Source organism: Hemicordylus capensis, chromosome 2, assembly GCF_027244095.1.
Source record: "Hemicordylus capensis ecotype Gifberg chromosome 2, rHemCap1.1.pri, whole genome shotgun sequence".
In the NCBI taxonomy this organism is placed as follows: Eukaryota; Metazoa; Chordata; class Lepidosauria; order Squamata; family Cordylidae; genus Hemicordylus; species Hemicordylus capensis.
Genome location: NC_069658.1, coordinates 392,160,993 through 392,174,610, shown reverse-complemented (window position 1 = coordinate 392,174,610; position 13,618 = coordinate 392,160,993). Strand labels below are relative to the sequence as shown.

Below are 13,618 nucleotides of genomic sequence, written 5' to 3'. Positions count from 1 at the left end.
GCGCTTCTTCTGTATTCCATCAGATCAGAGCAAACAATGGGGCAGCACCATGAAAGGGAACAGGGAAGAAGGAACAGGAGAACATGAAATTTAACACACACCATAGTCAAAAGCAGAAAGGATGTGATATTATTTGTTAGCTCCATTTTTTAGTGCTCGCTTGCTCCAACATTTCTCCTAATATGGCACTAAGCAAGAAGTCCTATCGGTTCAGAAGGGTCTCAGAACAACAATTCCTAAATGCTGGGATTCCTAATTCCTAAACAATTCCTAAATGTTCCTAAATTGTTAATTTGTTTTAATTGTTTTTATCATGCTGTAAACTGCCCTGAGCCATTTTGGAAAGGTGGTATACAAATCTAATTAATTAATTAATGGATGGATGGATAGATAAATGGATAGATAGATAAACAAATAGTCTGTTGCAAGCCATTAGAAGAATCCTTGAGAGAAGATCAGCAGCTGTTGGGGGGGGGTGCAGGGCAGGGCATGCAGGGTAAAGGTTAAAGTGTGCTGTCAGGTTGAGGTTGATTTTGACTCCTGGCTCCCACAAAGCCCTGTGGTTTTCTTTGGTAGAATACAGGAGAGGTTTACCATTGCCTCCTCCTGCACAATATGAGATATGCCTTTCAGCATCTTCCTATATTGCTGCTGCCCGATATAGGGTTTCCCATAGTCTGGGAAACATACCAGTGGGGATTCGAACCAGCAACCTTCTGCTTGTTAGTCAAGCATTTCCCTGCTGCGCCACTTAAGGCATGCAGGGTACAATGAGATAATTCTTTATTTTGTCGGACTTTCTAAATCTTAAGTTAGTCTGCGGACAGTGCTGCACAGTTAAACCCCTCCTGTGACTTTCAGCTATGCTACATTTTTCATGGAGTTTCAGTAGCTTTAAATTTTAATGTCATTTCTGTTTGACCACTGTTGAAAAATCTCTGGTTTCAATCAAAAATAAAAAAGGAGAGCTGGAATGCTGGCAAGGTGATAGTTCACGGGAATATGCAAGATTCCCTTGCAATCTTCAAAATATGCAAACCAGAACAAAATCCTACGGCCTCCGATTGGAAATGCACAACAGGGCATATTCCCGGTGCACCCCTGTGCCCTGCCGCACTCGGCAGCAGTGAATACTCCCACCCTTAAGTACCCATTCCCCCACATACATTCTACCACCCTCTCAGTGCCTCCAGTCCGGCCCTGCTTACATGTATTGTTAAAAGTACTAGGCAAGAGACTACAACAACTTATATTGAACAGTCAGTCTATGAGCACTTAGAAAATAATGTGGTGATCAGGAGAAGCAAGCCTGGGTCTGTCAAGAACAAGTCATGTCAGACTAGCAGATGGACAGAGTTATTAGTCTTGTAGATCATGGGATGTATATAGCTTATCTTGATTTCAGCAAAGCATTTGACATAGTCTCCCATGACATTCTTGCTATATTTACTAAAAGGAGGATTCACAGCTGCTTGAGCAACCATGTAGCCCCTGAGGAACTGGCTGCACCAAGTGAATGTGCTCAGCCCTGCCAGCGAAGTGGACAAGACCGAGAGAAAGGTAGAGTTAGGAGGCTGGCCATGCTAGCAGCTAAGCCAACAGGAGAGGGTGGAGGCAATGGTGCCCTCATCACTGGAGTGATGGAGCCACATGTGCTGATTCTTGGTCATGAGCAGTCTTGCAAGAGGTGGAGCTTGCATGACACAGGGGCTCTGCCTCCTGCAAAGTGTTTAAATAAGGGGATGAGGCCAATAGGGAGGAGCAGCACCAATGAGGAAGACGCCTGATGAAACAGTTCCTGATTCTGGGGAGGGACTAGGGACAAGGAAGGAGAAGCTCCTGGGGCAGATGGGGACCCAAGTACAGTGGTCTCCCCCTTCCTCTTGCAGAAACTGCAAATGCCAACAGGATCCTGGATGGACCAGGGGTTCCACAAATTGTACCCAATGAGTGCTTGTTAATGGTTCCACAGTGACCTGGAGAGAGGTATCAAGAGTGCCATAGGGCTCTGTCTTGAACTCCCCTGCTATCTCTCCAACGTGTAGTATTGCCCACAGAGTCATGATTATATATAATTTGTCCAATTGCCCGAGGCCATTGTTACAGCTCCCTACCCCATCCCCACTGCTCTGGCATTTAATTATTTTCATGTCTTATCTCTACTATTGAGTTTTTCTGCTCTTCCCATCCACCTTCAGAAGACTATTAAAAAAATAAAACACCTCCCATCTCTCAATTCACACAAAGGGCAATGTCTTGGAAGCAGCAAGGAAAGTGGAGGAAAGCCTCCCTGTCCAGAATTAACATCTTGCACATCTTGGAGTCTGCAATAGTGCCTGACATTTAATGTTTTGCTGAGCTAACAGGCAATAAAGCAAGCTCCAGCTTGAGAGATGGGATCACAGACACTTCATGGCTGCTCTTTAAATAAACAAATCTAGACACATTGTGAAGAGCGGGACACAGGGGGTGGCGAGCAAAGGCTTGTCCAGAACAATCTGCATCAAGATGTTGGATTTCTCCTGTAAATAGTGGCTGGGAAGCTAAGGATTACCTATCTAAACTTGTGAATCTAGAAATGGCGTTGAATACTCATAGCTGAACCACTTGGATCCTCAACTGCCTAAAAGTATTTCTTTCCTTGATTGATTGATTGATTGATTGATTGATTGATTGATTAAGTGCCATCAAGTTGGTGTCGACTCTTAGCGACCTAATAGATTCTCTCCATGATGATCAGTCTTCAACTTTAATGTCTCTCAGTGGTGCATTCATTGTTGTCGTAATTGAGTCCATCCAACTTGCTGCTGGTCGTCCTCTTCTTCTCATTCCTTCTCCTAGCATTTTGGACTTTTCAAGGGAGCTGGGTTCTTGCATAATATGTCCAAAGACCTTTAAAGCTCTTAACGGTTTGGGCCCGGGGTATTTGAGGGACTGCCTGCTCCCAAGGGTTGCTGCCCACTTGATGAGGACATCTGAGGGGGCCCTGGTCCGGGTGCCAACAATGAGAGAGGCCCAGCTGTCGTGCACTCGGGACAGAGCCTTCTCTGTTGCTGCCCCCAGACTTTGGAATGCTCTCCCAGTGGCCATTCGCTCCTCGGACTCCATCACGGCTTTTAGAAAGCTTGTTAAAACTTGGCTTTTTATCCAGGCTTTTACATAATCGTTTTTACTGCTGTTTCTGTGTGTTTTTACCTGTTGTATTGTTTTTATGCTAGTATTTTATAGATTTTAAATTTGGTCTGTTTTAATATATTTTTAGCTTAATATTTTTATTGTCTTTTATTGTATGTTTTAACTTTTGTAAACCGCCTTGGGGTTGTCTTTTAACGAAAGGTGGTATATAAATGCAACAATAAATAAATAAATAAAAAGTATGATAGTTTGAGCCTGGTCATTTGTGCCTCAAGTGAAAACTCTGGATTGATTTGTTCTATGTTCCATTTGTTTTCCTGGCTGTCCATAGTACCCTCAAAAGTCTTCTCCAGCACCAAACTGCAAAGTAATGACTTCACCCTGATAGCTTTGGTGACGGGATAACAGGTGGATTATCCATAGCTCCTATTGTGAATAGTTCTATTGCTACATTTTTGCTATTTTAATTTTATTGTTGTAAGCTATGAGTTCACATCCTGTTACAAAATTATAGCTCAAAAGGGAACACTAACTACAACAGTGGGGACTAGAACCATGAATAAAATTAACAGAACCTAACATAGGCATTTTCTGATCATCATCATCCAAATAAATAAATCATCAACATCAGCATCATCTATTGTTTGTAAACACACCCAATGCTATACATAGTATAAAAATACACAAGTCTCTGCCTACAGGCTTGCTGAATGGAACAAAGTATCTTGTATACAGAGGGCCAGTTCAGACACAATCCTAAGCCATGGTTATGTACACAGGTGTTCTCCCCTTCTCTCCTTATGCATGCAAACTGAAGATTTAACACTTCCATTCTTGATTTGATACAAGCTGCTGGTTTGTTCAAACCACTGTTAGGACCAGTTCAGATAATATTCTAACTGGCTCTTTTAATTGTGTGGCAAGAGGAACACAGGTGTGCACATTCCCTACCTGATGTACCAGTGCCTAATCACATGGAGGGAGACATTGGCCTGCCCCTCATTGTACAATTCAGATGAACTGTTCCCCACCCCACACACCAGGTAATTAGGCACTTGCATGTCAGGTGAGGGGAGGGACGTGTGTGGACTTAGTCCCCTTTGATGGCATGGGGAAGGAGCCTGTCCAAAGCAGTCCTTAGCTAACAACAAGTCAAGCCAGAATAAAACTTGCAGTGTGCATACAGTGACACATAAGGTTCTTGCAAATGCCAGCATATAACTGTTTTCTCTGTCTATGAGGTTTTGGGTTTTTTAAAGGAAGTGTTCTGCCCCGCAATACTGAAGTACACATAATTTTTGAGGAAAAGCAAACATAGCTCTGCCTAATTCCTACTACAGCAACAATGCAATCCTCACTGTAGTGATGCTACTTCTATATACCAGGTCTAGCACTGCCTTTTAATTTGAACTTGTGGGGCTATCCTACAAAAAGGTTTAAAACATGACTGGAGCATGCCTTGACCAACCGTTTAGATAAGTCCCTGCTGCACCCTCTAAAATACCTAATACTACTGCCTCCTGTACTTTCATCAAAATGCTAGATTAAATGACCCACTGCACTTAATAGGGGTGTGCACAAATCATTTTTTGTGATTCAATTCAAGTTCAAATCAAATCGCAGAAACTTGAATTGATTTGTTGGAAACAGCTGGCTTGGCTAATTACCTTGACGAATCAACCCCGAAACACTTGAATTGATTTGAGTGATTTGACCACCATTTTGAGGCCTGTTCTTCCAGGGAATGGGCCTCAAAATGGTGCTTTTTTCTGGGGAGAGGTGGTCTACCCATTGGGATCAGCGGGTAAACCAGCTCTCCACTCCAGTCTTAGTGCATCTGCCTGCATCGGAGGACTGGTCTATCCAGGAAGACCAATCCTCCAAGGCAGGATGACGAGCTAAATCTGGAGCAATGGGCTGATATAGCCACTGATCCCAATCAGCAGACCAGTTCTCCAACGTGGGCAGACACATTGAGTTTGGAGTGGAGGGCTGGTCTACCGACTGGGACTGGCAGGCAGACCAGCTCTCCACTCCAGATTTAGTGTGTCATCCCACCTCGGAGGATTAGTTTCCCCAGCAAAACAGGCCTCAAAATGGTGTTTGAATCATCCAAATATATTTGGGTCAAATCAGGGGTGATTCTCCTCAACCCTGAATAAGGCCCTCTATTTGGAGTTCAATTTGATTTGGGGTAGAATTTGCAAATTACTTCTGATTTGACCCAAAATGATTTGAGGTCAAATTGAATTGCACAGCCCTAGCAATTAAAACATTTCTGAGTGGTCACCAATTTGCATCTTGGCTGTCAGTATCATCAGCTAGACAGTACTTCAGTACTACCAAAAACTCTGCTTCCACTGGGAGAGCCACAAGCATTTCCAGCTGGGCTGAAGAGTAGTGAAAAGCTGCCTTTAAGTTTCACAACCCCTTTTGTGTTACTGGGTTCTTGAACTGGATTCAGCAATAAACCCAAACTTCTTCCCATTAACACACTTGTTACACTTGTCCCCACAGTCCACAAAAAGGAAAACCTCTTCCACTGACTATCTTCCCCTGCCCACCACAACTACAAAGACAACTTTAATCATAATAGTTTTTCCTACCGCTACAGGTCTGTTCCCAAGGAAGTTGAGGTCGCTGTTCTCTCCAAAGAGGTAGCCCTCAGGATGTGTAGAATCAAACTTCTCACCTCCCATGATGAAGTGACTGGCAAAATAGCTTCCTGAAAAATGAGAGGAAAGCACAGAAACTGTCTGAACAAGGAAGAGCAGAGGACAGAGTTCACAGTGTCACAACTGGAGGATCTTAAATAATTGACATGGGCACTTGTGGAAAACCAAGGCTTCAGTTTAAAAGGAGAAAGCTTCTTCTAACCCCCACCCCCAGTTGGATTCCACCCCACCCATAACAGGATTTAGCCTTACTGTTCAGATTATCTGTATATTCTCAAAAGGAAAACCCTAATGAGTGGCTGTATTCCCTCCTCCAGGGATTCCAGACTGACAGAGCAGTGCTAAATTATTTGAAGAGAACACAACTACAGACAACTGTTTGTCTTGAAAAGAAAAAACTGTCACTTCAGCCCTCTCTCAGGAGACAGCTTCTGTTTTCATGGTATTTTGCAATCTCTTTCATACAAACCAAATGATATCCTAGGGCCCTGAGTGCATGTACAAGTGAATGTAGCCCTTGGGACAGATAGAGAGACATCTACAAATATTTGTCCTTCAGATATGCCTAACCTTTATCCTTTTTCTCTTGCTGAATTTGTCTGACACAAGGTGCTCTCAAGCTCTTTTGACACTTTTCAGAACCATGCATTGCAGCAAACAGTGCTGAAGGGTCTTCTGGGATATCTAGCAGGCTGCTTCACTTCTGAAGCACTCCTAAGTGCAAAAACTGTAAGGAAGGGTAGCTATCTTGGGCATAAGCTACTACAAGCTCATCCAGAGACTCACAACCAGTGCTGTTCATCTTCCAATATCAGATTTGGTGAAATTCTATGCAGCCAAAAATAAGAAAAAGCTACTGTAGTTACATAGGAACACACGAAGCTGCCATATACTGAGTCAGACCATTGGTCCATCTAGCTCAGTATTGTCTACACAGACTGGCAGCAGCTTCTCCAAGTTTGCTCAGCAATCTCTCTCAGCCCTATCTTGGAGATGCCAGGAAGGGAACTTGGAACCTTCTGCTCTTCCCAGAGCGGCTCCATCCCCTAAGAGTATCTTACAGTGCTCACACATGTAGTCTCCCATTCATATGCAATCAGGGTGGACCCTGCTTAGCTAAGGAAACAAAACATGCTTTCTAAATAAACCAGTTTAAGGGGTGGAGCTTTTGCAGAGGACATGGCTACTCATCCCTCACAAAGGCCCCCCGACCTGGTTATTTATTTATATTGCCCATTATTTTATCAATGCCTGTCTTCTTGCTACCGCATAACTTGAGTCTAAACCATACTAAAAATGGAACATTCTGTATAACGTCAAATATTGGTTTTAGATGGCAAATAGAGTGAGGTTCAGCAAATTAAGCCTTCATACATTTAACTGTTCTGCATAATTTATCTTTTTAAATGCAGAGTTTGATGGATAATTAGATGGAAAATTTGAGCTGCCCTCTTCAAAAACACTTCATACATCTCATGTAGTGAAGCACAGAATTCTAGGATTATATTGATAGCAGAAAACTGAAAATCAACTAGTCTGGGTCTTTAGGCTAAGATAACATGCTGCATATATTCAAACAGCAGTGGCAGCAGAGTGTGTGTGAGTGTGTGTGTGTGTGTGTTGTGTATGTAAACACAACACACACACCCCATATAGAGCTAGTGTATCCCCCTCCCAATCACAACTTTTGAACCAAAATGCAAACTCGGCAAAGGTTCAGGGCAATTCTACTCTGAATGTATCCTCAAATTCTGGCCTCTTAAGAGCTAGGAGGTATTCCAACCAGACCACTAGATATTACAAGACTATACAATAACAAGGTTTGGCAACACTCAAAAAACTCCATAAGGAATGTAATCAAAAGGGTAACAAAGTTATCTCTCTACCACTTGTGTACAGGGCTTATCCTCCCTTCATGCTAACAGTCAATAAAAGCTACATTAACACCTCCAAAGAGGACACTTGTGCCCCCTTAAACACACTGTTGGTTAAAGGCATCATATATACTATCCAGGCCTCTTACACCTGTGCCTTCCCACCTTTTAATGCACTTTTAACCTCAGAGACTTTACAGCAAAAGGTCAAGTGAACTTTTTACAGACTAGTAATCCCAGACACACCAGCAGTGACAGACAGCCCTTTGCCTTTCAGCAGAGCAAAGGTGGGAGCACGTTCTTTGAAAAGGTTTATCATTGCCTCCTCCCGCACAATATATGAGATGATGCCTTTCAGCATCTTCCTATATCACTGCTGCCCAGTATAGTACCAGCGGGTTTTCGAACCAGCAACCTTCTGCTTATTAGTCAAGCATTTCCCCGCTGCACCACTCAGTATTATTCTCTCCATACTGCAGGTAGAGGAAGCCAAATTTGAGAGGGCGGGAACAGGCATTGGCTAAGACCACCAAATGAATTAATGGCAGACATAAGATTTGAACCAAACACTTCCTGATTCATAGGCTCAGACTCTTTGCTGGGAGTTAGACTCAAGGAGCTATTTGTTGGGAAACTACACTCAAGCAATATATGATTTCCTGCACTCTAGTATTAGTAAATCATGTAAGAGCAGATCCATTTTCCGTCTCTCAACCCTCATCTATACGAAACGTATCAGGGGGCACAAAAGGAAGGAAGCTGACTTATACCAAGTCAGACCATTGGTCCATCTAGCTGAGTATTGTCTACACTGATTGGCAGCCGCTCTCCCAGGTTTCAGGCAGGAGTCTTTCCCAGCCCGAGCTGGAGGTGCTGCCAGGGACTGAACCTGGGACCTTCTGCACGCAAAGCAGAGATGCTCTGCCACTGAGCTACAGTCCAACTCCTTCATTCATTCAGCATAACTGAAGGAAAGGGAATGACTGGGGATCAGAATGTGAGACCAAGTGCTCAGCTGAACCCCTGTGGGACTCTTTTGAACCCAGGGTGGGTCTCTTTCTCTCCTGCTCCAGTAATGTCCGAAGGGCAAAATGGCATAGGAGGCACACCACAGGATTCCTTCCTACATCCTAAATCAGGGGCTGTTTCCATCATGTGACCTTAGCCTTCTGGTTTTACCCAAGTGGCACAGGGAGGACACACAAGGCAGTACCAACATCATCCCCATGCTGCAAAGGGAATGTCAGAAGGGATCCAGACAGACTAAACATCAACTACTACTGCGACGATGACGGATATTTATATAGCGCCCTTCAACCAAGAAGGAAAGGAACGCTGAAGTACAGCATAGGAGCTTTGTGAGTGAAGAAGTGTTTTGAACATACTAAAGGGTTCCATTAAGGACCTCCGTGAAAATCAGTTCAGTACCGGCATGGAACTAGAAGCAGAAGATGGGTGTTTGATTAGGTTTCTCTTTAGCCTGAGACTGAGCTGTATTTCAACTTTACCACTAACTACCATGCACATCTGATTAAACACACACTTTATGGTTTTAGTTCAACTCTAGCACCACACCAGAGGGAGATGAGGTTCAAATCCCCACTCATGAAACTCACTGAGAGACCCTGGACCAGTCACACTCTCCCTCTCCACGTACCTTATTGCTGCTCCTCAACAGGCCGGTTCCAATGACACAGAGCCCAGTGCACATGATTATGAAGGGGACATACCGAAAGCGTGGACACCCTGATGCCCTCCTGATGCATCCCTTTAGAGTGTGTGTGTGTGTGTGGGGATATCCAAATGGTCCCTCTGCATGTGCTCCAAGTACTTGTTCAAACAAGTACTTAAAGCACATGTACAGGAACCATTCGGGATGAACAGTCCCTGCCCACATGATCAAGGGACATGCGTGGAGGACATTGGGATGTCTCGGTGCACCCCCTTCATAATCAAGTGTGCCAGGGACTGTATTGTCTGAACTAGCCCCAATAGAGTTTCTTATTCAATACAGTCCTAACAGAGAGAGTCTTCTTCTAAGAAAGCTTTGTATGCCACTCAGAGCTCTTTGGAAGATGGATTGTAGTAAAATATATTCTTGCCTATCAAAGGACATGTCACAATAGTTTAATTGGCCTGTGTTCCTCCTACCAGTGGCCCCACCACCACGCCCCCTGTGTCTGACACCAGATACAAGGGGCGTGGCTTTGCTCCCAAATAGTGCTTGGTGGCCCTGTTTGAGAACAAATGCTGGCCAGTGCTGCATTCACACCATGGCTGGGAGTTGATCTCCCTGCTTTTAAAGGCAGGGAGTTCCTGGCCGTGCCGTGAATGCGGCACTGGCCAGAATATGCTCTCAAACAGGGCCGTGTGGCCCTGTTTGGGAGCAAAACCACACCCCCTGCACCTGACGTCAGACACAGGGTGTGTGGCTGGGGCACCAGGTGCAACCCCTGATGGACAGCAGCCTGGGTTCTTTGAACCTGTCTGCTCAATGGTGGCTCTGCCCCTGGTCTCAAAGATCCCCATTTCATATCCTAATTTCTAAACCATCATTAAACCACAGCTCCTGAGTTTGAACACCATATAGAGCTATGGTTTAGAGACAGTCCAGGATTCTCCCCCCGGCGGGGGGGGGGGGGGGGCACATGGGCTCAGCCAGCTTCAGATAGTCTGAATTGACTCTCTGACTCAGCATGTCCTGCCTCATTCTACTTATATTTTCTGGACAGTTGTTTGAGAGTTCTCAGGTTGTTTTTTAAAATTGTAAGTTGCCTTGGGTTCTGTTCACTGCAGAAAGGCTGTATAAAGAAACTTAAGAGATAAATAAATCCACAAGACTGGTTTAATGTGTGCAAATCCACAGAAGTGTCCTCTCCTATTTACTTCAAAGGATTATGAAAAATATGTTGCAACTGTTCACTTCTGACAAGCTTTGTGGTACAGATGACTTTTCCTTGGGGGAAGAAATGCAATATTAAAACATTAAAAAGTTCACAGAATTGGTTGAGAACACTCCCGTCCCAAATATCAGAAGGCAAATCTATATTTACAAGCAAAAAGATATATAGTAGAGTTTCCAAATAGGAACAAGAACACAACATAAAACAGGCACCTGGACAAACATAAAGACGTAGCTCATCATTTAGGAAGATTCTGCTCTCAATTATTGATGCCTGCAGCTTTCTGGCCCCATTTTTCCATGTGCATAATTTATAGGGAAACAGTTGCACAGAAAGAAAAAGGAACCATCTGAAAGAACCCAACAGATGCCTTTGGAGCTCACCAAAATGAACAGCAGCACATGACTGAGGGGCCTTTCTATACTTCTAACGGTTGTGGAAATAGGATATTTTTCACTGGTGCATCCTAGTGCTACAGGGGGACAGAAGATGTACTAAATGAAATTCCCTCTTCTACACGGTTCCCTCTAAGGCAGGGCTGCTCAACTTCGGCCCTCCTGCAGATGTTGGCCTACAATTCCCATAATCACTGGCTATTGGCTATTGGCCATTGTGGCTGGAAATTATGGGAGTTGTAGTCCAAAAACAGCTGGGGGGCCTAAGTTGAGCAGGCCTGCTCTAAGGTGTGCACACATGTGCATGCTCACAAGTTTTTAGATGTCTGCTCAGTTCATTTTAGATCCCACTCAGGTTGAATCAGGAAAGCCCTACTCTGAATACATGTGTGCACACTGCCTTGATACTGCCACCCAGAACAAAACTGATTCCTCACAGAGATTAAAAAAATGAGGGGGACCACTGCTCTTCTACATTACACAGTGTAGTACATTAGTTAAGTAATACCTTTTTAGTATATTGCATTTTATCATTAAACAACTGCATTTTACCAAAATAAGCCTTATACATTCTGTTGATCATAAATTCCCAACTACCTGTCCAATCCACCTGAAATTTTAGATGGACCAACTAAACAAGCACCACCAAATTCCATACAAATCTCAAAAAATAACAGATACACAGTCATTTGAAAATAGATCCCCAAGAAGCTCCATTCAGTGAATGGTGGCCTACATAGTTTTACCCCACTTGGCTTTTTAAATGGATTCAAAAATTCAAGTCTATAGTACGTCAAGTTGCTTACCTGTAACTTCGGTTCTTTTAGTAGTCATCTGTGCTCTAACATGAATGGGTTTTGCACCTGCACAGAGACCTCACTGGAGTTATTCCAAGCTAATTTCCTTCCCAATAGGTGGTAGCTCCTCCCCCTTCCAGTAACATCACGGCCTCCCTCCTTCAGTCTTGGAGTCTGACGACCTGGAGAATGAAGAGGGGAGGCTGGGTGGGTGTGTTAGAGCACAGATGACCCCTAGAAGAACCCAAGTTACAGGTAAGCAACCGGACATTCTTCAACGTTGTCTCTCAGCTTTACACGAATGGATGCATAGCAAGCTGCACTCATGCCCAGAGCTTACCTGGAGGTGGGAGTCCAGGCAAAGAGCGATCATAGGATGACCATGCCCAAAGCTGCATCTCTGTGGGAGCACACATCTAGCGCATAGTGCTGAATGAAGGAGTGAGGAGACACCCAGATTGCTGCTTGGCAGATGATGCCAATCGAAACTGCCCTGTCAGTTGCTGTGGAGGTCGACTCTGCTCTAGCGGAGTGAGCTCTTATGGGAGCAGGTAAGTCCTTCTTGGTAAGTTGGTAGCAAAAGGTTATAGCATTACTATCCACCTGGATATGGATTGGGCAGAAGATCTGCCACCCTTGTTGGGGCCAGAATGTGTAACAAAGAGAGACTGGGTGGAACATAGGGTAGCGGTGCGGTGAAACATAAAAGGCGAGGGCCTGGTGGACATCAAGTACATGGAGATGCCTTTGTGCATTGTCTACAGAATTGGTAAAGAAGACTGGTAAGGTAAGTGGTTGAGATAGATGAAAAGAGGAGACTATCTTGGGTAAGACAGCGATGAAGCGCCACCTTGTCCTCATGAAAGACAAGGTAAGGAGAGTCCGCTTATAGTCCACTCACCCATCTGGCAGATGTTATAGCCACTAAGAAGGCTAACTTGCAGGAGAGGAGGTCCAGAGAGATAGTCTACAAGGGCTCAAAGGGATGTTTCATGAGACAGTTAAGCACTACAGAAAGATCCCAGGGTGAAGACATGACAGGAGCATCAGCATAGAAGTGGGCTAAACCTTTGAGGAAACTCTTGATTACAGGGTCTTTGAAGAAAGATGTGGAGGAGAGCAGGGAGTGAATGACTATAGCTGCCAGGTGGACCTTTAGGGAGAAAAGCTTGAGGCCTGCTTCTTTTAACAAAAGGAGCTAAGTACAAAAGTGCTCAGCAGAGACCTCTGGGCACTGAGGTTCATGTGCTTGGATTTGAGAAAGGTAAGGAAGCATTTCCATTTATGCTAGTATGACCTTATAGCTGCAGGTTTCTTGGCAGTGGAGAGGACTCGCTGTAATAAGAACATAAGAACAGCCCTGCTGGATCAGGCTCAAGGCTTATCTAGTCCAGCATCCTGTTTCGCACAGTGGCCCACCAGATGCTGCTGGAAGCCACAGGCAGGAGTTGAGGGCGTGCCCTCTCTCCTGCCATTGCTCCCCTGCAACTGGAACTCAGAGGCACACCCTTGAGGCTGGAGGTGGCCCACAGCCCTCTGACTAGTAGCCATTGATAGACCTCTCCTCCATGAAGTCATCCAAACCCCTCTTAAAGCCATCCAGGTTGTTGGCTGTCACCAACAATGACAGAGGAAAGTGGGTGATATCCACCATGAGGTTAGGTAGAGTTTGTGCAGGTCTGGGTATAGAAGTTGACCTGCCTGTTGGATTAGATGAGAAATCAGAGGCAGGTAAAAGTGGTTGCCTGCTGAGAGGTGCAGAAGGCAGGGAAACCAGGGCCTCCTGGGCCATCAAGGGGTGATCAGGATGCAGTCCACTTTGTCATGTTGAATCTTACG

The 13,618-nt window shown here is 44.6% G+C and overlaps 1 protein-coding gene across 6 annotated transcripts in view; it reads right to left on the bottom strand.

The window, feature by feature from the left end:
- Positions 1 to 13,618, bottom strand: part of RNF157 (ring finger protein 157) — a 110,791-nt gene that overhangs the window by 64,563 nt on the left and 32,610 nt on the right. For all 6 annotated transcript variants that reach the window (XM_053295368.1, XM_053295372.1, XM_053295373.1 and 3 more), the window contains one exon: positions 5,742 to 5,860. In XM_053295368.1, coding sequence (XP_053151343.1) covers positions 5,742 to 5,860 — 119 coding nt within the window. The remainder of the gene's footprint in view (positions 1 to 5,741; positions 5,861 to 13,618) is intronic.